The sequence below is a fragment of the Podarcis erhardii genome (genome assembly GCF_964252035.2).
Source record: "Podarcis erhardii genome assembly, chromosome: 1".
Taxonomy (NCBI): domain Eukaryota; kingdom Metazoa; phylum Chordata; class Lepidosauria; order Squamata; family Lacertidae; genus Podarcis; species Podarcis erhardii.
Genome location: NC_138497.1, coordinates 76,327,521 through 76,351,320, shown reverse-complemented (window position 1 = coordinate 76,351,320; position 23,800 = coordinate 76,327,521). Strand labels below are relative to the sequence as shown.

Genomic DNA, 23,800 nt, shown 5'->3' with positions numbered 1-23,800 from the left:
TGCTTCAGGTTAAGAACAGTTTCAGGTTAAGAACGGACCTCCAGAACGAATTAAGTTCTTAACCCGAGGTACCACTGTATTCATTCCAGGTCAGCCGGGGAACAATTTAAATGAAATTAATTGTCACAACTAAATTATCCATTTTTATGAGGGCAAGGAAGGTTTTGTAAGGCCAGTGGTTAATTCAGAAAAAAACCCTCTTGCTATCAAATCCCAATGTGTCACCTTCTCACATTTTGTCTCTTAAAATATGGCACTGCTGCCATCCCCAGTTGCCCTGGTGGTGTGAGCACCCCACTGCACGCTCAACTCTCCAACGTGTAAGCTCTTTGCCACTTGCCACTGCTGGCCCTCTAGTCCCTATTTGCATGCACAACATCCCAGTTTCAATCCTTGCCATCTCCATGTAGCACTGGGAATGTCATCTGAAACCCCAGAGAGCCACTGCCAGTCAGTGTAGACAATACTGAGCTAGATGGACCAATGGGCCTGACTCAGTGTGCAGCACCTTCCTAGTTTCCTAACCCGTTGGCCTGAACATATCCGAATCTCCTGCTCCACAGACTGCCACCCTTTCTGCACCCAGCTTCTATGGCCTTTGCACTCTGCTCTGCTCTCCTTTACATTTCATGCTTTTTGACACCAGAGCAAGAATCATAAAGGGAGAAGTGAAGGAAGCTGATATTGAGGCCTGGCTCCTAGTTCCTGAACTTGTGTGGACTGTAAGGGTACTCCACACTGGTGACAGAGGAGAGCTTGATAAGGCAGTGGGGCCTAATGTTTGTTCTGCTGTGACAAGGACACTGGACAAGCATATACTCAGTATTCTTTAATTGCCTTTATGCCCTGATGCTCTCTAAGTCTGCTCATGGACTGAATGGTTCCTAGTTCTATGGAAAACCATCCAGGATTAGATGTGCTGGATGGGATGCTTTGTCTCTTTAAAGCCAACGATTTACAAGGGCAAGGAATCCAAGGCTGAACTGTTTCATGGGAGTTCAGTGTTTTTCCTTAACAGTGACATCACTCCAGATGAAGTCACCAGCATTAAATAAACCCTCCCTCCCACCCGCCGCTCCATGATTGGAACCAGTGTTCTAATGAGACTTGTTATTGTAACAAATATGGGGTTGATTATTATCATATGTGGGTTGGAGTTTAGAGAAGTACAATGAAACTACACTGGAGAAGAGGGGCAGTGTTTAAACAGAGGCAGTACGCTGAATGCTGCTCCTGTTAGCCCTCAGAACATATCACTTGACCCCCAGTCAATGTATCATGCCAGTGTACGGCAGCAAAACTGGGGAAGAAGCACATTAGAGGACAATCACATTTGCTTTCCTAGCATTTAGAACTGTTTCCTGAAACTGCGTAACATTTTCACTGGGTAAAGTAGGTTTAGCCAAGCAAACCTGTTATTTACTCTATTTCTGAACACTGCTTCCTGAAACTATTTTTAGGAGGGGGAGTAAGTACCCTATGCGGTCATGTCCCCTCTGCATTACGGTTGGAGTTTCTTAATGAAAAATCAGGTCATATTTTATAACATACTATAGTCTATCATTTTCAGGTCAATATGTATGTATTCTCTGCCCAGTTGAACTGCTCAAAATTGACCTTCCTCCCATTTTTAATTGGACCTTCCTCCAATTAAAAAAAAACCTCCACCTCCCAACAATCAAGCAAAAGGTTGATAATGTGTTTAAAGACCTGGTTTAGAACTGAGGTACCATAAATATACCATTTATCAATGGAGAGGTCACTACACTGAGATGTACAAGCTCAGTTTCTTATCTTTTAATGTTATTTAATTTACTCCTTGGCTTGTCGCAGCTGAGCAAGCCCCTTGGACAGTAGACGCTGCTTCTTGTCAGGACTTCCTATGCTCTCTCTTTAGCACTTGGGTGAATCCTGCGGGCACCTTAAAAAAAATAAGCATCTTTGGTTGCACATTTGCAGTGCAAGTCCTCCTAGCATGCGGACAACCAGGGCCCGTGCAAACATTACAGCAGCTGCTCCCTGCAACGTCAACACTGACTGGCACAACACAATTTGTGAAAGCAATCAAGAAGTGTCTGCAATACTGAAAGCACTTTGTACTTCAGCATTTGATTTATCAAAAGCTCCAGCTGATGAGAAAGAACATCTACAACAGGGGTGAGGAACTTCTGGCACTCCAGATGTTGTTGGACTATAACTTCCACCACCTCAGACTATTGGCCATGCTGGTTCAGAGTGATGGGAGTTGCAGTTCACAGGATTCCTGTGATCTACAACAATAGAAACTTCCCACCTTTCCATTGCATGACTTCTTTAGGTAGCTCTGTCAGAAAAATAATAATAAAATCAGTTTTCTTAAAAGGAAATAAATATTAACTGGGAACAGGCTCTTATGTTATACACACACCTCCTTTCTATTTGCAAGCATTGAGTTATGATGTGACACAGTACTTTTGCCATTTTTGTATGTAGAAATTTGCTGAATGCATCTCCTCTCCCCGCCCACCCCCAGCAGCCCCACACAATGAGTTTCTTGCTCTTGGTCCAATTGTTACAAAAGCTGTCTTGGCAGTGTGGGGGGAGGGAAGACAGTGGGTGGGAGTGCATTCCAAAGAATAATTATAGAATCAGGAAAACAAGTCTTCTGATGATGACATTGCTAAACAGAATGTTATAGAACACAGGCTTGGAATACAATTCACTCAGCCATGTGACCTGGCTCAGTCTCTCTCTCTGAATGAAGCACTCAGAAACATCTAAGATTCTGGCTGGCGATTACACTTCCACTGGGGCCACTTTGTACAAGAGTGAAGGACAGGCTAGGCCCTGGGGCCGGATCCAGCCCAATCGCCTTCTAAATCTGGCCTGTGGACTGTCCGGGAATCAGCATGTTTTTACATGAGTAGAATGTGTGCTTTTATTTAAAATGCATCTCTGGGCTATTTGTGGGGCATAGGAGTTCATTCATATTTTTTTTCAAAATATAGTCTGGCCCCCCCACAAGGTCTGAGGGACAGCTGAAAAAGTTTGCTGGCCCCTGGGCTAGCCCCTGACAGAAAACATAGCCACCATTCTCCTCTCTTCTGTACGATGTTTCTAGAAGAAAAGAGAAAAGAAAAAACCAGGGAAGACATCCCTCTTCCTGCTTCATCTCACCTTAATCCATCCCCTTTCCTTGAAGGGATTGATCAGGGTGTGCTCACACAGGCACCCCTCTCTGAGTTGTTTCAGGAAGCATAAGAGGAAAGAGGGTGGGGGGAAGAGTGCAGAACTGGCAGATTGGGAGCTAACACAGTCTTTGTCAGAGCTCCAAGATTCCGCATGCAGGACCTGTAGTTTACAAGCTGTGTTTCAGGGGGCTAGACAGGACAGGCAAAGACAGGGGCTTTTCATGTGCTGTTTTGATACCTGACTGGTTAAGGCTTCCACTATGAAGCCACTGGCTTTTACTGACATGTATGCATTTATATCCTCAAAGCATAACAAAATATTATGACATTTCAAATCCAAATGAATAAAGGAATTATGAATATAAACCTATAAGAAGTTCAAATCAATTTCCATGTAAAATTGGAGGTCACAATGGCAACTCTCAACCACCGACTGACTGGAGAGAGCGTCGAAAAGAAAAGAAAAGAGAAAAGAATATTTACAGCTCTCCAAAAAAGGAGGCCAGCCAAGTAGGATTGGTGGTTTTTTTCCTTCTTCCTTTTTTGGCATAAGGGAGTTCTACTGTTGTGGGTCCAGCCTTGAAAAGGCCACGCTAGCAAGCCTTGAGCTTGCAGCATATTCCTGAGCTTACTTTAAAGGGGGGGGCAGCAGCAGGGGAAAACACTAAAATCATAATTCTCTGTACAGAGCTGAGAATTAGTTCTTCTTCCAAGTTGCTGGGCAGAGAGCTGTGCTTTGCTCAAAAATTAGTACAGTACTACCCATTAGTTTTATTTAAAAGTAATTATATGCCACCATTTCTATACTGCAATATCGGGGTGGTGTGCAGCAATGAAACATTTCGCTTCCACATGCTTGTTCAAGGCAAAGATAATCTATTGTTTGACTGTGAACAGATATGGGTATGCTCTGGAAGACTTTCTGTCTCTGCTTCAATGGACCAAAAGCCATACCTCCATGCCACTGTGACTAATGCTGCTAGCTCCACATTAATCCCCATCACAGATGCCAAATAACTGGCTCAATGGCGCCCACCCACGAGCAGAAATATACACCACAACTGAACAGCGTAGGAGCACGGCATGCTGTGTAGATAGGGGGAAATTGTGTTGCTATGTCATTGCTCTGAAAACAACAACCATTTTCTGAACTTGGTCGGGGGGAACCAAGCTGAACAGGACTAAGAGCAGTGGCGTAGCGTGGGTTGTCAGCACCTGGGGCAAGGCAAGTAATTTGCACCCCCTAACTCGTGGATTTGCGCCCCCTAACCCTAACCTCCAGATGTTGCGCCCGGTGCGGCCGGCCCCCCCTGCACCCCCCACGCTACGCCACTGACTAAGAGGGAGGGTTTTGTACATGAGATCATGTAGATGCCCCATAAAAAGTGGGTAAACAAAGTATGGCAACACCACAGTACATGCCCAATGTGGAAGCAATCACCTGAACTTTCAGTATTAAACTAAAAGCCATCATCACCAACTATGATTCTTTGTGGATACTCAGTGATATTGAACAAGATCACTTGGAAGAATCTCTATTGGAATTTCACTGGAAAATAGAATTGTGCAAGTATCAGTACTGCTTGCGTTGGGGCAGTATTCCATTGGTGTGTGTGTGTAACAGTCGCTAGGCAACTACAAATGATCAGTGTGTTGCTAACCCACTTTCCAGAAGTAAAGGCTGCATCTGTTACAGGTTATTTGACTCTATCTAATAAACCAGTTTGTACTAGGGGACCATTGAGGTTCCTGTTGAGATGAAGAGGCTAGTGAGCGCCTTTGATTTGCTTCTGGCAAACTGCTTCATTAGCACTTCATTAACACCTGCTGTTAACAAGCTTTTAAGGAGGCTGCCGCCTAAGCAGACAGCAGCTGCAACCTCAGCTTCTGGGCCAACCCAAGAACATATTCCCATTCTCTTCCCCACCATTTATGCACAAACTACTGTTTCTATCTCAGTACAGTAAGTAGTCATGTCAATGATGAACCACTCCTGTCCTGAGAGTTAACGTAAGTGTGAAACATGGATGCACAAAGGATAATTCCTTTAGAAAACTTAACTGATACCTTAATGGTCATATCCGACAAACCCCTGAACTTTTATCTATTATCATGCATTCGATAAAGTGGGATCTTGTTCATGAAAGCTTATGTCATAGGGAACGTTCACTATTTCACTATGCAAAACGTGCTTCACTGTTTTTGCTGGAAACTGATTTATTAGACAAATCCAAACCAAGCCTAGAAGTTTTCTTCTGTAAAATTTCCAATAATACCTTGTGGCTCCCAAGTATAGTATTTACATGTTTTCAAAATATCTTCGTCCACGTTCCTGTAGTTTCCTTACAGGCCGGTCCTGTGGAAAATGTAGCAAACTGGAAATGCCAAATCCCTTAACAAACCATATCTAAAGGCATGATATAATCTGCCACCAAACATTAGCTAGAATGGAATTCAGTGCAGAGAACATGGATTGGCAGCATATTAAAACAAGATGGAATTAAATTAGGATGCCAAGTTTCAAAGCTCTCCCTTTCTGCACAGTCAGCCACCATATTTGGACTCACAACACAATGCTCTCCAGCATTAATGGGTACTGAGTGCCACCTCCTCAATCACTTGCCTTGAAAGTATCTTATCCATTAAGACTGATACACAACATGTATCACTGCCCTAAAGCATGATGGCTGTAAGGAAGATCAAAAGCTGGACATACAAGTTAGCCAATTAAGCAGTGCATGAAAAAGAAACACCAACATCTCAAGTCAACACAATGACTCTGCCAGTTGAAAGAGCAGTTTATCAAGTTTGTGTTGGCAGCTTTACTAAGATTTAATTAAAAAGTTGCAGTTAAAAAACCCCCAAACCCTGTATATACCTCTTTCACTGTCACATTCTACTTATTGCTGGCCCAAGGTAAGATAAAAGCTTAGATGTTCAGTTATCATGTATACAGCAGCAATGGACCGCTTCACAGTGCTAAACTTTTTTTTTAAAAAAAAACTTTCCAAGTATCTGAAAAGTGAATGGTTTTGAAAAAGCTTTTTTTGTTTTGTTTCTTTTTAAAGAACATCTCAAACAGTATAGTTTGATGCAGTGGAAAGTTGTTTTGTTATCTTTATGTGCTGCCATGTGATCAACAATTAGTACATCTTTTGAAAGCTGTACAGTGGTACCTCGGGTTAAGAACTTAATTCGTTCCAGAGGTCCATTCTTAACCTGAAACTGTTCTTAACCTGAGGTACCACTTTAGCTAATGGGGCCTGCTCTAAGCATCTGACCCTTCTCTTCTGTTTTACTTTTTAGTGCTTAGCCAATTTCTAACCCATTACTAAACTTTTAGATCTTACCTCTATGATACTTACCTTTTTTAATAGACTCCAGAGAAGGACATCGATAGGCCCATTTAGGAAGTTCAAATAAACTATATACGTCTATGCTACTGGTTTGACCATTTCCTTTGCACATACTTGTAAATATTGGGGCCCTGTTTTGCTTCATTTACCAGGCACCATTAAACAACCCCACATAAACAAATGGGGGGGAAATTAAATGGGCCGACACAAATATTGGCTCCTGACTTGTCAGGTGAATATAGAAGTATTTCTTCACAGCTGCTAATGTGCTTTCAACCCTTCCTGATATATATATCCCACAGGAGGTAAAGAAAATAAACGGATCTACTGAGTTTAGGGAAATAGGAGTGGAGGAGAAATGGGCATGTATGATATGCCTCTGAAAGACACAGGCTCTCCATAGCACTGCAGGTTTGCAAGTGGTCTGGGAGTATGGCCAGACCTGTCAAAGGCAATGTGTTTGCTGAAGAGCTGGGGGATGGAGAGATCACTCATCAATTATTACCATGCCACATTCTTTCCAAATCATGAGTGTTAAATGGGTCCTCTAAATTTAGAAAAAAAGAGAGATGGAAAAATCTAAACATTCTTCACAGAACTGGTACAAGCTCTAGAGTGGGGAAGAAGATGGCTGATGAGCTCACATGTACACCAGGGCCAGATGAAAAGCTACTGGCTTGAGAAAAGGTACAAAAGGCTTTAGCACAGCTTGGTGACCAAGAGTGTGGGTGTGGGAGGGACTCAGTCAGAGCTTCAGAAGTAGCTCATTCAGTTGCAGAATACTGAATTCTTTATAACCTAATTCTTGAACTGTTGTAAACTATTCATCCTGCGCTCAAATGCAGGCTGAATTTAGCCCTCTAATTTATTTTACTTCAAAGTCTAATTCCACACAACTCTTAGTGTTAACTGTTTTATTTTTCTAGGCTGTGCACACATCCACTTCTCTTGTGAATGGCCTTAGGCTTCTCACATGAATTGCCCTAGGTTACTCCTCATGTGCCTGCAGTGAACCCTCCCATGAGAAAGATGTGGCTATTCCACACTCCCAGGCTGCTTCTATGAAAGCATAAAGGATGCTGCACTTGAAAAACCAACCGTCAGAACCACCTCATCAGTCCTGTGATGCAGAACCAGGTAGGATTGGTGCATTTTAGTCCTAAGTAGGCTACCACCAAATTATGCTCCCTAATTTTCAAGCAAGAGCTACTTCAGAGCTATGGGAAACTGAGAGCAGAGTCTTACTTTCAGCAAGTCCTTTGGTCTCCACCAAGCCAGGGCCCAATCTGTAACTTCCCCTCTGCTAGAATCAGATTCAGCACCCACAACCTTGTCTTGTATATTCAGGGCAAAGCTTAGGATCTGGTTTGCTTGCTTCAGGATAACACAGAAAGAGGCCTTTAGTTGGAAATTAGGGTTTGTTTGTTTGTTTGTTTGTGTTTGTTTGTTTGTTTTTAAATAACAGGCCTTCTGGGCCACCACCTGAGGTGAATACATCTGACTTAGCACTGACCAACTGTGAGGAAGTATAACTAAGTCCTATAGAGATACACCATGTGTTGTTAGTTTCATTTATCATTAGGGTCAGGTACTACTGTGGGCAACAGCACACACACTATTTGGAACATCTTTCAAGCTAGTGTGACATGATAATGCTAATGGTTCTACTGTTAGTAAGTGCGCTGGTCATGGGCATAGCCAAGGGGGGGGGATAGGGGGCAGCTGCCTCCTAAATCAATTCAAATCAATACAAATATGAGGTTCTCCCCCCCCAAAAAATCCTGGCTATGCCCATGGTGCTAGCCCTCATCATGGTGTACCCCGGCTCACAGCACCCATTTTTTGTTAGAGGAGGAAGCAAGGGAAAACACTGCTGCCATCTGTCTCAAAAGAGCTACTTGACTCAGACTTTAAATAACCAATTCCATAAACTGTTTCAAGCACCAGTGACGTAAGTTGTGATTTGTGCCACTGATGCTGAAGCACGATCCTATTCTTGACTAGCTCTGCCCCACCCTCCCCAGGAAATCTGTCTCTCCCATTCCTATTAGCAATCAAACAATGCACGCCTGGTCCTCTCTCCAGAGCGGAGTAGGTGGTCCCTGCCGAGCTGCACAGAAGCACCAAAGGCAGCTGCGGTGTCAGCACTTGGGTCCGGCACATGCCAACTCTTCACCACCCCTGTAAGCAAACATAAAAGGGGAAAAAGGCTGGTGAGGGCTCTCTTGCCTCCTCCAGCCCAACACCATCCTTGCTGACAGCATGAACTTAAGAGGACTTTCAGGCAACATGCTTGATAAGCCAATTATAATAAAAGCGCAGAGGTGTTGAGGGAGGGGCTGCAGATGTTGCTCTGGAATCCGCAGAGGTGAAAGAACAGTCAGGCTCCTGCAGGAATAGCGGCGCTGGGAGGGAGAGGGGATACGTAATGCAGAAAAAATGTTGGCTCCATTCACTTTTTCACTGCTTCTTGTGACGTCAGGAAATCCATCTAAATCAACAGGCTTGCTCTTCCTGCAAAGGGTGGGCAGCAGGCAGGGCTGTTTACACTTACTTGCAAAGCAGTACTGGCAACCTACCTACTGCCTGAGAAATGAAGAAGAAGAACTCTCCTCCTCCTTCCCATCTCCCATCCTCCCACCTATACCTGCTTGCTGAGAGCTGGGGCTGCAGGAGGAATCCCTTCTACCCCATGTCAATCCTCTGGCACTATGAGCTGCTATATTCCCTGCGGGTAACATGGGCACCAAGTCGCTACATGCAGAGGTATGAGGTATGATAAAAGCATTATGAAAGACAGCAAAGCAGAGCCATACAGCAGGTGTGTGTGCCCAAGGCATCCCAGCAAGCAAGCAAGCAGCACCATCAAGGGTAAGACAGCCTGGAGTCCTAGCCCTGCTGACTGTGGAGCTGTAGCAGTGATTGAACTCTTGCTACAAGTGGGGAATTCTCACTGCAGCAAGCTCACCCGGTTGCATAAGCCAAGAGATTTTAATGGCTGTCAGCGGCAGGGAAATTCCAAATGGGGTTTCTGAGGCCAGTGGGAGTGCTTTGTATCCTTACCACAAGATATCAAGGGTAAAAGAGGATACTGCTGCTTACCAGCAGCCTTTCTGCTAGTTTTCTATATAGGTATGAAGACTAGTCTATCTGAAACAGATCTTTATCTATGGGCTTAACCATCTGGGCTTTGGATATTGCTTCTTGCCTATGAAAACATAGTCACATTTGCACATATTCATCTGATTAACAATTTTTTTTAATAAAAAAAAGTTACCTAGAAGATTTTAAAAACACAATTTTGGCTCAGATGTTTTCTTTCATTTTTTGTGCCCTAGAAGAAATGCTAGCACAAAGATTCTTGAAGGCCTCCTCCCCCTCTATCTACTGAGATATGACTCCCCAATAAAAGTACCAAGCACAGGTACAGCCCATCCAGTATGAAGGAAGCACCCATCAATGCATGCTATGGCCCTCTTTAGACCAACACGGCTACCTACCTGAATTTAAAATATAGGTGAGCAATGGTCAGGCACAAACTGGGTCTCTCCTGACATGTATGGAAACAGCATGCCTGAAAAATGCATGGATGCTGCCTTCATATCCAATTGTCCCCACATGCATTCATCATGGGGGCACCCATACCAGCGTACAAAAAAATCTGGAGTTACAGTTCTGAGATGATGGTGGTGATGATGATCTTGATTCAATTACTGATGTAGTCATGATTACACTATATTGACATTATTGGTACTACCTGGCAGACAAGCTGTCTAATACTAAACAGGTTTCCTATAAGTCCCACTGAATTTGGTGGGCCTTAATTGTGGGTGCTTTCAGAACAATCCTATGCATGATTACTTGGGTGTAAGTGCAGGTACTGGATGTTACTTCCCTCATTGTGAATGTTTCAACAATCCTCCCACATTTCACATACTAGAGAAATAAGCCCCCTTCCTGTGTCCCTGCTCATGTAATTAAATTACTTGAGAGGGAGAACAGGGCCACACCAGCAGACCACACATCCTTGCATTGGGACAACACCCATTCACCAGGAAAATGTCTGCAACCAGCAAGCCTGCCAAATGCATGTGGGCTCTCCTTGTCATCTAGAACCTTGATTACATAAGGGGAAAACACCTGGAGGAGGTGATGGATTACCCAGGGGTAAGCAAACTTTTTCAGCAGGGGGCCGGTCCACTGTCCCTCAGACCTTGTGGGGGGCCGGACTATATATATATTTTTTTGGGGGGGGAGAACGAATTCCTATGCCCCACAAATAACCCAGAGATGCATTTTAAATAAAAGACACTTTCTACTCATGTAAAAACACACTGATTCCCGGACAGTCCGCAGGCCAGATTTAGAAAGCGATTGGGCTGGATCCGGCCCCCGGGCCTTAGTTTGCCTACCTATGTATGCCAATTGTAGCATATAATGGCTATTCAACTGAAATTTTAGTAACTGAATCCGTTACAGTTTCAACAGAATCCATGAAATATTCCCCTTATAGCCACTTCTCAATGTAAGACATGCTCACTCTCTTGAAACATAAAATGTTAGAAAACAGGACCACAGAAAAACAATACATTTGCACAGGAAAGCTTCTATAAAGAAACAAATGTGAAGAATAGGAACCTTTCCTGGTAGTTATGGATGTATGTTACAATGTTATATCTTAAAATAGATGTTTGCATGTTTGGGCAGGTATACCTTTGGAAATTGACACCAAAGTAAGCTTCAGACCACCCAGGCATTGAACCATTTAGTCTAAATTAATAGCCTGTACATTAGACCAAAGAGGAAATTTTGTGTGTGTGCATGTTAGAAATCTGCTCTGCCTTCCTCTTTTAAGTTTTCAGCAGCCTTTTTCTTATTTTGAGTCATGCTTTCCACATAAAACTCAGCAGCCGTGACCCAGTGTTCTACATTTCAGTTCCTCTCCTCCACCCAGCACATTAGTGGTCTGTGTTTGACATTAGTGAATTGGCGGGCTCCAGGGCATGCAGTTCATGACGCCACAGCAAAAACACACATAAGAATCTTTGCCAAAACCTCAGGAAGGAAATTACCAGCAACTTCTGGGAACGGGCTCACTCCCCTCCCTGAATGTAATGGGGTGGGTGTGCATGCACACGCCTGAGAAACTGAATATATGTGCAAGTTGGGATATGTGAATGTAAAACAGAAATGTATATGGAGTCTGATAAGCCACTTTTTCTTCAATGGCAAAAGTTCTGCTAAATACACAAAGGACTGTATTGGAGAATGCTGAGAAAACATTTACAAGACACTTATACTGTTTTTTTAGTTCAAAAATGAGGTTTTTTATCATGCTTATCCTCTAAGGAGCTCAAGGCAGCTCATTTTATCCTCATAATTCTGCCGTGTGGTTGATTAGGCATTGAACCTGTTAATCCCAAATCCAAGCCCAACATCCAATCCCTTACACTGGGGTCAGGTGGATGGAAGTAGATCAGGATCTCCTGGCATATTTTCAGTTAGATTGTCAAAGGTTTCTGACTCTCACATGTTTAACAGTGTTAATAGCAAAACTGCATTTCTTCTGCTGTTAAACTGGGTTGTTAGAATCCTGTCTTAGTAATAACTCAGATGTAGGTAAGCTAATTTTATATGCAAGTAACTGGCTTTGTCCCCAAGCCATCATGTTGTATTTGTCTCTGTTTCCTTGAGCCACTATTCTGCAGCTTGCTCTGGTTGGAGGACCTCAGGAGTTGAGTAAAAATTAAATGATCCTGCAGGCCTCCTGCCTGTCCACACCTACAGGGGGAATGTGATAGCGAGTTGGTTTGCACATTAAACTAAGCCAAACCATGGCTTACCATGAACCCGCAAGCTCCCAGAGAGATCCTGACCACTGCACTCCTCCCTCATGATTTGGGCTGTTGTGTCATCTAAATCTGGGCTCAGTTTGTCTCATCCAGACAAACAACAAGATGTAAACCCAAGAACAAAGCTGGGTTACTGCTTGTGGCTTGGACAACAAACTAAGTCAAACAATACAGGGAGGCTGGGGGAAGAGTGCTCCAGCTACAGTCTTCCGTCCAGGAACTCATATGTTTGTGCTGAGCCACGGTTTGTCCAGTCAGTGTAGACAAAACTGAACTGGACAGATGCTACATAAGGCAGCTTCCTGTATTCCTAAACATACTGGGAGTGAGAATGGGCAGAGAGGAAAGGCAAACATGGTCAGGGACTGCAGGGACATGAGAGAGGATGAAGTTCACATACTGATTGGAAATAAACAGCTACAACTTGGGCAGCAAGACTCCAGGGTAAAAAGGCTGCTCTTTATTCACAGTTGTGCCTAGGAGATACTGAAATGTATGACCAGTGAGCTGTTTTACAGACTCTACCTCCAGGAAAGCAGAAGGGATTTCTGGGAGTTCGGGGCAAATTACAAATACTCTGGATGCGCTTGGCACAGCCCCACACCTTAAACAAGCTCACGGAAGACCCAGAATTATGTGATTTGTGCAGGGGCTGCTTCTCCTTGATTTATACCACAGTGACCTTGCAACCGTGGCACACAGTCTGCCGCCCGCAAGTCCCGCCTTGCCTACATCCGTTCTCCTTCCATGGGGAATTGCTGTCATGTGAAAATTGTTCAGAGCACAGCAAATACACTTGGCTGAATCACCACCTTCCTCCTCTCCCCACTGCTTGTGTTCTGTAACAATCAAATTTAAAGCAGTGCGGGGCATGGGCAGCAGACTCTAAAGCCATCATTACAGATACTATCTTCCTAAGCTAGCGATTATTTTACGGCTATATACTGTAGCGAGAGTAAGCATCTTTAGCCAATATAACATCAGAGCTCTGCTATGCCAAATGCTGTTTGTTGCTGAGCAACAGTCTCTGCCCAGAAGGACTCAGGCACCAACAGATAAGACACTGACATTTGCATTCTCCATTTTATAGGTGTTGGACAAAAGATTATTCAACTTGTCAATAGCAGACAGCAAGCTCATGGTAAGAACTATTCTCCAGAGATCAAATATACTCTTGGGAGTGGACTAAAATTCTGCAGTGAAGACACCCTGACTGTATTTCTGAGATTTTTATTCACATTGCTTCCAAGACATTCTCCTTGCATCACATGCTTGTTCCTGTGATCCCATGTCTAAAGAAATTCTACCCCCTCTCCACACCCGTGACATTATCATCATCATCATCACCACCTTCAAATGTGTACGCCACTTAAAGCAGTTATGCATTCAAGGCATCCAGATAAATGCAACATTTCACAAAAACAACCATCATGGCACAAACCTGGTACTACAAGTGACATTTCTGGTTGGACAAGTTTGGCAGAGTTGTAAACAAAGCTATATAAACAGCAGCTCTGTTCAATCTACGGTGGCAATACACATTATAATGCAAGGGCTAAAACAGAAACATTTCACGTGCTATATTGTAACTAATTTGCTTGACTTTAACGCCAGACATGAATGTGGAAAAGTTAGCTGAACGGAGAAAGGACTTTAGTACTGGGGTGTCTATTTCGGCACCCTGTGTATCGAGGCATGTGGCACTCTCAGACAGCCCCTTTGGCATCTGCCAGGGTTCCCTGCCCCTCCCAAATTTAATGATTTTAAAACTGAGATGGGGGCCCCCTCTTTGGATAGTTGCTGTGGGTAATTTCTGTTTTGGGGTGTGTTGATTGCTTGATTTCCTTATCTGTGTTTTATTTTGGGGGGAGAAGAACAGATGTTTTGCCTGTTATTTTCAAAGGGATTCTGAGCACCACAAGTTTTTCTTCTGCAATTTGCACAGGGGGGGCCGAAAATTTTATTCTTGATATTGGAAGCTAACCCCCCCCCAATGCAAATTGCAGACATGAGAGTCCCTGATCCAGTTTAGGACCATTGCATGAGGGTGCATGTGTTAAAGCTCCCTAACTTCTATGCTAGGATCTGAACCCATATTGTGGTGTGGGGAGGGGGCACGCCGGCAGTTTTTGGAAAAAATAAGGGTTGCACTCAAAAGCAAGCTATGGAGTAAATGCCATGTGTCGCTTGGCCCAGAGTGCTAGGTAACAATATAAGCAGCAGATCTGGCTCCCAGAGTTATGGAATGAATAAGTGGGTTTAATCTTCATCTGCCTTTTCCTTTCTTTGTCCACTTGGGAGATTTCATTCATTCACACGCCTTTCCTTTGGAGCTCGCTAGCACTGTAACTGTACACACTCTGCAGAAAGCTATAATTAGAATATCATGCTTACTTAGCCACTTTACCATATGGGCTGTGGTTTGGGATAAGAGTCCCTCAGGGACCCTGATTCATTGCAATGAACCCCCCGCCACCACCCTCCTTTTCCTCTTTCCGAATGAATCCATTGATTTTTTTTTTTTAAGTGTTCTGGAAAAGAGCCCTGCTCATTCATTCACTCTGTAAATACTAACAAGGTTAGCGGGGAAGATTTGTTGACTCCCTGAAATCCTACCTACTTTTCTACTCTGATTGTCCAGTTCTGCAGACTCTGTTGGTTACTAGTTTCATGGAAATGACGCCAAACAAGAGCCAAGATGCAAGATCCATGCCAGCAGTTATGGCACAGGTAAGAGGGAAAGGCACAGAAAGAAGAAAGCTTTGCAGTGGCACGACAATGTGCTCATGTTCAGTAAGCCTGGGCTCGCTGCCTCAGACTGGCTCAGGCTGATTCCTGCAGATGTGCAACACTCCCCTCTACTGGGCAAAATGGGATTTGTAGAGCATCGATGCAGCAATCCTTCTGCCCACCCCCCAGCACAGCATACAGAACTTTTCCATGCTAAGTGGAACAGGTCAGTGGAATAGGTGTCTATAGTTACTCCTGCTTCCTTCAGAACATATTATTCAACCAGTCCATGGCCAAAATCAGGCAGCCTTCTCTTCCAATGGTGTTCCCCAATATTCAAAGGTGCACTACATCTGAACATGCAATGTTCTATCTAGCCACCATGACTACTAGCCATTGATGGGCCTCCACTATCTATGCCTTTGACTTATACCCCTGTAAAGTTATTTGCATTGTGGCCATTGCAACATTTTGTGGCAGACAATTCCTCAGGCACATTAGGGTGTAAAAGCTCACAGCAGCAGAATGTTTTTAACTGTTGCTAGAATTAAAATTAAGAATTTATACTTTCACATTTCATAAAAATGCCAAACACCACACTTTTTCCTGCTACCTAAATTATACATAATGGATTTCACGTTCCTAACTTAAGCTTGGTTGGATAAAAAATCTGCATATTTCCATTCTTTCCCCCTCCCTCAATTTCCATTCTCCTCATCTCCAAAAACATTTTTCTCCCTAGGCTTTTATATTCCCTGATATGTTACACCTCTAAGTAGAGGAACCGATTACAAAACCCCAAAGGGTTATAACAATTAGCAACTGAATAAAGATTATTCAGTTATCACAAGATAATCTTAATATATGGAACAAACCGTATCCTTAGAGTCCCTAATTGAGTCCACAACACATATCCATATTTAACCTCAATTCCTGTCCATATAAGAGGGCAAAAGAGAAGACCATGAATCTTGCTCTCACACAATAGCTAACAGAGTTAAGCAAGGCAACTAGAACTTGGGAATAAAGGTATATGGCAAAGAAGCCCCAGAAGGTGCAATCATATGAGTGCTTGAGTTTTGTAGGAACACGGCCTATTTTCTCTATCTGATATTTTAAGCTCAGTGGCATCATCAGGCACCTGCATCAGGCATCAAGCATGATGGTCACTTTAAAGCCCCTTCCATGGGTCTGCAAGTTCTTGAATCCTAGCAGAATCCCTGCTAAAGGCAGTCAAGGTATCTAGTAGCATAGGAGTGGGAATAATGTGGTCCTGTAGATGTCGTTGAACTGACTCCCATTATATTATTATTATTATTATTATTATTATTATTATTATTATTATTATTCCACCCTATACCCTGGGGTCTCAGGGCAATTCACAGAATAAAATCAAGATATAAAACCACAAAATACCTAATAAAAATAAAAACAACCCAATAGTGCCCCCCCAAAAAAACATTTTAAAAGGGCATAGGATATAAATCAAATCAACCAAAGGCCTGGTTAAAAAAGAATGTTTTTTGCCTGGCACCTAAAGGTGTATAATGAAGGCGCCAGGCGAGCCTCCCTGGGACAGCATTCCACAAATGGGAAGCCACTGCAGAGAAGGCCGTTCTCGTGTTGCCACCCTCTGGACCTGTCAAGGAAGAGGCACATGAAGAAGGGCCTCAGAAGATGGTCTCAGCGACCGGGTAGGTTCATGTGGAAAGAGGCGGTCCTTGAGATATTGTGGTCCTGAGCCATTTAAGGCCTCAGCCAGCATGGCCAATGGTGGGATTTATAGTCCAGCAACATTTAGGGTCACAAGCTCCCTTCCCAAAATTATATCAGCATGCACATTCCACTTCAGATAATGTTACTGTTCCCGAAGAGGAGGGTTTACAAAACAAAAACAAAACAAAACTGTGACGTGGCTGCAGTAAAGCACTTTCAGGAGTACAGGTTGCTATTTAGGCCACAAGGTACTCGAGACCTAGAAAGGTATTGCAATAAAGGCTTACCACTGATTCCTCTCTCACATTCTAGCATCTATCTTGATGCCATGACACATCATCCAAGCCCTTGGTAAAGTTCCCTTCTTCGTAGCTGTGCAATTAAATTCAGGAGTGACACAAAAGATGGAGGGGGGGAAGCTATTCCACCCTCGGTCCACCAATGCAGCTCTATTAGTTACAGCAAACATCACATCTGGGGCTTGTGTCCAACATAAATCACATGGAAAGAACACTAAAAGGCAAGACAGAGTAGTGTGTGGCTTTCTACCGCCGCTTTTTGTCCTCTGAAGTGCTTCTTTCCCATACACTTAACAGGCAAAATCTTGGCCTTTCACTATGGCTGCCACCAATTCCTACCTGTGAGGATGGAGACATTGTGGAAGCAGCTGTCCAGCTTGCCTAGGAGGATGGAGAGAAAACTGTCAGACGCCAGTCCATTGGCATCCCGTGTGCTCTGGTCATAGACCACCACATCTTGGTGGTCTTCTGCTTCTACCTGCAAGAGAAGTGCCACAAGAAGACAACCGTTATTCCATAACCCATAAATGTTAAATTGCTACAGCTTTCAAAACAAAGAAAACTGAGTGGATCTCTTTACTGTCCCCACCCAGGGGAACAATGGTTTGCCCCACTCCTTCGTATGATCTCTATTCATTTATAAATGCTTTGAAGGAAAGCAGGAGAGAGCAGGACTCGTGTGAGAAAGCTGTTGTTAGTGGTTGCAGAAAGAGTTAACAGAGTTTATTATTCTGGCATATGTAAAATACAGAAACTCTGTTATCCACCTATGCTAGCAAAGGGTGGTCAAGCCATGCCAGAACGTAGCAGGTAACACAGCTCCGAAAATGCACAAATTGTATTCAGGAACTGTACAGTACAGTGCAGTGCTCAGTTATCTGAAGTTTGTGGAGGCCAGGAGAGGGAGAAGAGGTCCTCTCAGCACCTTCGCAGAACAAATAACACAAATGATAATGGATGTTTATAGCAGAAGTACTAACTCAGCCAAATTGTCATCAACCACCCCTGTCTCTGTGCTATTAGCATCCCATGCACTCAGCGATTATTTACAAAGCAACACTAAAATGTGTGCGCTGCTTTGCAAAATGAAAGTCAGATCCCTGCTCAGAAGCTTATAAACCAAAATTTGACAACAGAGGAGACAAAAAAGGAGGGTAAGAAAATGGAGGCAGCTCACAGCAGGAGAATATGCATTCATTTCGGTTACTAGTTTCCAAACGAGACAAGGACTAATGGCTAATGGGTACTTTGAAGGTTGGAGGAAGCTGGGCTAAGCCAGCAGCCTCACAGAAGAAGAGGAGTGATCTGGAGAAGTGGTGTCATATACGTGCTCTGGAGGAAATTTCAGGGAAGGAAGAAAAAGCAGAGGTTGTTTTGTTTTGTTTTTTAAAGGAATAGGAGCCATTTGATAGACGAGGACAGGGAACTAATTATGGGCAGGGATACATCCGCTATGAAGAACACAACCACTACCACAAGACTGAGGACTACTACAGATGTTAGCAATAAGCAGGAGCAGACGAAGTACAAATGACCCACGCTTTCTTTCACACTTCCTAGGAAGGTGTGAAGTGGGAATCTGCACACTGCATCTGTGGGGAGATACAGTAATTACAGATCTGTGTGGAGCTCACACTTCTCTCTCTGAAAAGCAGAGGTGCAAAGTCCCATTGCATATGTTTCAGACAAAGCATGAAAAGAGGCTTCCTCTCGACAGTGGGTTATGGGGGGGGGGGGGAGGTCAAAGCCACTACGCTAACTCCACCCACCCAAACACAGAAATTAAAGCTGGACAACCAGGGTGGAAATGCGTACTCTTTCTCTTCACCCCACATTTTCATACTTCCATCCCGTACCACCCACTTCCTAACCATCCACCCCAATAGGAGTGGTATCGTTTCTGAAGAATTGGGTGGGATTTGTCAGGAAGCAGGGAGAATCAAGTGTTTGTGGGTGCCCATAAAAGGGGGCTAGGGTTAGACCTCAGCCTTCATCAGCTAAGCTAAGCCCCCTTTCAGAACAAGGGCAGAAAGCACACACCTCCTAAGGCAGCCTTTGCCAACCTGACGTCCTCCAGGTGTTTTGACAGCAACTCCCAATGGCCGTGCTGGCTGGGAGTCACAGTGCAAAACATCTGGAGGGCACTAGGTTAGCAAAGGCTGCAGGAAACACATCTACTCCCATTCCCAGAATCAGAATAAGCTGTTCTTTGCCATCTGGCCTGTAATCAGTTGTATTCTCTCAGATTCTAACAGGATTTCTCCATGGTACAAAATGCCATGTGGGGGTGGGGTGCGTGCAGATTAGAGCAGAGAAGAAGGTCGGGGGACGATTTCTCTAGTACAATTTTCTCTAAGATAAAGTAAAAAAAAAAAAAAAGGGGTGAAGGACCGGTGGATGATTAAGTCCATTCAAAGGCGTCTATGGGGTGTGGCACTCATCTTGTTTCAGGCCGAGGGAGCTGTGGTGGGAAGGTAAACAATTTTCTTTACACCAGCACAAGGAAGCAGACCCAAGTCCGGAACTTTGTACATGTGCAGAAAAAAAGGCATGAGGTTCCCCGGGTTTGTGAGAATGTATCATTTGATCCCTGAGTAGGGACAAAAGGGGTTTCCCTCCGATGACAAGCCTCCATGGCATACCTAGGGCCATGGCAGGAGCAGAGGCGGAGAGTGCGAGGCACAGTCAGGGGCTGCCGTGCCTAATGAAAGGTTAATGCATTAAAGGCCGATAAAATCCTCACAGTGCCACGGCTCAGTGCATCCACTGAATAGGCTGATGGGTGGCATACGCCGGCCTTCTGAGCTGGCGGCCTTCCTCCCTCTGGCGCAAAGCACATCTATCATTCTGCTGTCAGCGAACAGCAGCTGTGGTGAAGCAAAGCCAGAGAGACAGACAGACAGACGGATAGAAAGAGAGAGGGTGCTAGCCAAATGGGGGAAAGGACTAAACAGCTCTTTCCATTACATTACAGATAGTCTCTGAGTATGTGTTTGGTCAGCTTTGAAAGACACTTAAAATCAAGTTCGCTTTCATATGCAGCCATCCTGCTGTTCAGTGTATCAGACCGAGGAAGAGCTGTGGAAAGCATACATGCCCTGGTAACAAAACTAAAAGCACATACCTTCTCCTAAAGAATGCCGGGAATTGTAGTTTGCTGAGAATTCTTTGTTTCAGATTCCTAACTCAGGCCCTGAGGAGAGGGAGTTACTAAATCTCTGGCACAAGCCTATGCACTCAAATAGACATGAAGCCAATCGGTGATTGCATCAGTAAATTTCTTTGTATAAAACCATAGAACTGCTGTGCAAAGTGGGGGGGGGGAGGTCCCTAACCCTTTCTCTCCCCCATCCCCACAGCTTCTATCCAAACCCCTTCCAGAGCTGCTGTTAGCAAAAAAAGGTGGGGAAACATACAGTCACAATATGGGGAAGTGTCATGGCTCAGTGGTAGAGCATCTAGTTTACTTGCAGAAGTTTCCAGGCTCTATTTCTGGGTCAGGATGGGAGAGACTTCTGACTGCAGCATTTAGGGCTTGCTGTAATGCTAATAACTCCAAATTTCCTTTCACTTCCTTTTTACCTTCAAATTCCTTTGCACTAGCCTAGTTAATTAGATGCATGAAAATAAGAAAACCTCTCTGTGGATAGAAGCTAATGCTGCTTCTGTGCACATCTGGTATTCAAGTGTCTGGCATGTCAGTGCCCATGCAGACTACCACTAGCCCAGATGGCAGAAAGAGTCCAGCCATGCAGCACACGTCAGGTGTGCAATTGCCATGGGAACCGTACCACCCGTTCCTATATGAGACCACTTTTGTGAGAGTCCTGCAAGTAGGCCCACTAAATGGATGGACATGGCTATATTAGATCCATCAATATCACTAGGTCTGGTTTAACTCAGTTGGATGAAGCCTATGGAGCCCTTGTGGCTGACCCTTTTTATGCCACACCAATCTCTCACATTTCTCCCTTTATACTAACAAATCTGGGGTGGGGAACAAAAGACTGCATCCTCAAAAAGCTAGGGAAGGTCACATCAGATTTTTGTTTAATTGCAGTCTCCTTCCTTGGAGGTTTCGAAGCAGAGGTTGGATGGCCATCTGTCATGTACAATCTAGTTGAGATTCCTGCATAGCAGGGGGTTGAACTAGATGGCCCTTGGGGAACCTTCCAAGTCTACGACTCTATGTTAGCCAGTTGAGAAGCTCATGCAAGCCTAAACAAGATGAACAAAAAGCTACATCCCACACACCTTCCTCTGGACATAGAAGAGTGTGCAAAACCAACTTGCAAATCCACAGAGAAAACAGATTCTATTCCAAGTTGTTTTGAGTTCACTGGACCTGTTTAACCATGTGTAGTTGCCTGGCAACTTTCAACACATCCCTTGCTGATTGACTCGTGTCTGGCTGCCAGCATGAAACTTGAGGGATGCTATTGATGCTAATTTAGCCCTCAATTATGACTGTCAAAACAAACCACTATAAGAGAGCAGCATAAATAAATGCCAAGCATGTCATGCCTCACTAAATATTTCCAGTGGAAATGGATATTTGGTTTTGTCTGTAGTATCTGAAACTCAAGAGGGGTGGGAGTTAAGAAGCAGAAGGACTGTGGGACATTACGGCTGGAAAAGGAGCGGGAGAGAATTCCCCTTTTTATGCGCTAACGGAGAGGTTCTCATAAGAAGGGAGCCTGGTTCTTTGGCTGATCCTGCCTTCACCTGCACCTTCACACATATATACTCACGCCACATCTTTTATACTCACTGCCTGCCATTTTCCCTAGTACATATTCCAAAACCCTGTGATCAGAATCCAAAAGATACTGAGTGGCCCGTTCCCATTTTAATTTCCCCTGCAACATGCACATTAACACCAGTTCCAAGGCTTCAGCATGAATAACCTGCTAAGAAAATGCATGTGACATGCAGTGTTGCAACGATCATTTTGCACCTGAGAGGAATACTGAGAAATTGAGTTATTGATCTAGCTGAGAAGCACCAAAGGATACACTTCATTGGCCTTTCTGACTTAAAAAAACAAACAAACAAACAACAACAACAATATATTTCCTGGCTTGTATTGGAAAATTTAATACAAGTGCCCTGCGTTTTTTAAAGATAACAGCAGACATTTATTCTTGTGACATAACCTAAGCACATCCAGCATGGCAAGCAAAGTACTGTAATCCCTCCAGCCCTGGCCACAGGGGCAAAGGTGACAGGAGAGTCACTCATGCGCAGTGTGCACTGCTGCCACAGGTGGGAGGATTCGCTACCAGGACAGGGCTATTAGCAGCGAAGGAAACAACAGCTTTGGAAGCAGAATTATCCCACAGTAGGATTTAGTGTTCCTTCCACATGGGGAGCTTTGTTTTGGGCATTACTGACAGGTTGCTGAGCAACGGCAGATGGATGCGACACGGTTTATATCTTATTAAAGTTATAAGGTTTCAGGCAATAGAAATCCCAGACAAGCACTGGCAGCACAGAAGCAAGCCACATCGAGTAAACATGGTATTGCCTGGACTGAGTTCAGAACTGGGGAATAGCGGGAAGGGGTGTGGATGTTTCAAATACATTTTGGCTAAACGGGATTGCGTTTCCTTCAACTATAAAAGTGTTGAGTGACGGCTGACATGGATGAATGTTTAAAAGCCTCAACTGTTAGTGCCTGCTTGCACAGGGTTCCCAAACCCTTTCTCTGCCCCCAGAATGCTTCCCTGACCAGACCTATGCAGTTTCCACTTGTCATAGCCAAAGCCTTTCTTCCTTGTCTCCAGCTCAGGCTTCATCACCTACTACCTCGTCCCAACTTGTGAGAATGACAGAAGAGGCATGGAAAAGGGATGCACTTCTAAACAAACTTACCTGGGTTATACAATGCTGCCGTCATCGGCTGAATGAGCCTGTAGCATCAAAGCAAAACCCACAATCAAATAATCAAGCTTAACTGCAGTGATGTGCAACATTTCTTAACTCAAGAGCCCCCTTGATTCTTCCTCATTCAAAAGGTTGCGATCCTAAGCACATTTGCATGAAAATATAAATGCCATGGAAATCACCTTCCACATCAAGCACGTTTCAAGCTGCAGAGTAACAAATCAATCCCTACATATAAACTGGTTTGCCATGATAAAAGAATCCTACCCCCCCCCCCTTTAGTGTTGCTAATGAAGGAAACCGATCTCAGCCCACAAATGTGATCATGCAAATTCGCCAACCCAGTAGCAAGGGACACAGACTAAGAGTGACATTCCAAACTAGAGAAGTCTCCTGTATCGTTACTGCGTGTATGGAGGGGTCCTTGGGCAAAATGGCCTTAGCAAGCCATCTCCTTGAATGGGACCGCCTCCTCTTAAAACCATGTTTATGGAAGACAATCTTACTCAGCTACGATTGATCTCCAAAGAAGAAGCGAATGCCCCATTCACTTGCCCTCCTTCTGTGGGCTCAACCTGCATATTGGTCCAGAGGGTGAGGTAAGCAGAGGATGCTGCTCCTAATCCTGTCCCAACCTGCTCATTCAGAGAGGGAAGGTGAAACGTTAGCCATAGCAAGGAGGGGGGCAAGACCAGGGCCAGAAGTTGGTGCCAGGCACAATGCAGAGGCCTTGGCATGAGCAACAGATTGCAGAGTCTTGATGCCAGCCTTGGCTACAGGGAAGGGCATAT

The 23,800-nt window shown here is 44.2% G+C and overlaps 1 protein-coding gene across 3 annotated transcripts in view; it reads right to left on the bottom strand.

Annotated features, from left to right (window-relative positions):
- Positions 1–23,800, bottom strand: part of DUSP8 (dual specificity phosphatase 8) — an 80,211-nt gene that overhangs the window by 29,274 nt on the left and 27,137 nt on the right. For all 3 annotated transcript variants that reach the window (XM_081840821.1, XM_081840823.1, XM_081840822.1), the window contains one exon: positions 17,463–17,601. In XM_081840821.1, the coding sequence (XP_081696947.1) occupies positions 17,463–17,601 (139 nt within the window). The remainder of the gene's footprint in view (positions 1–17,462; positions 17,602–23,800) is intronic.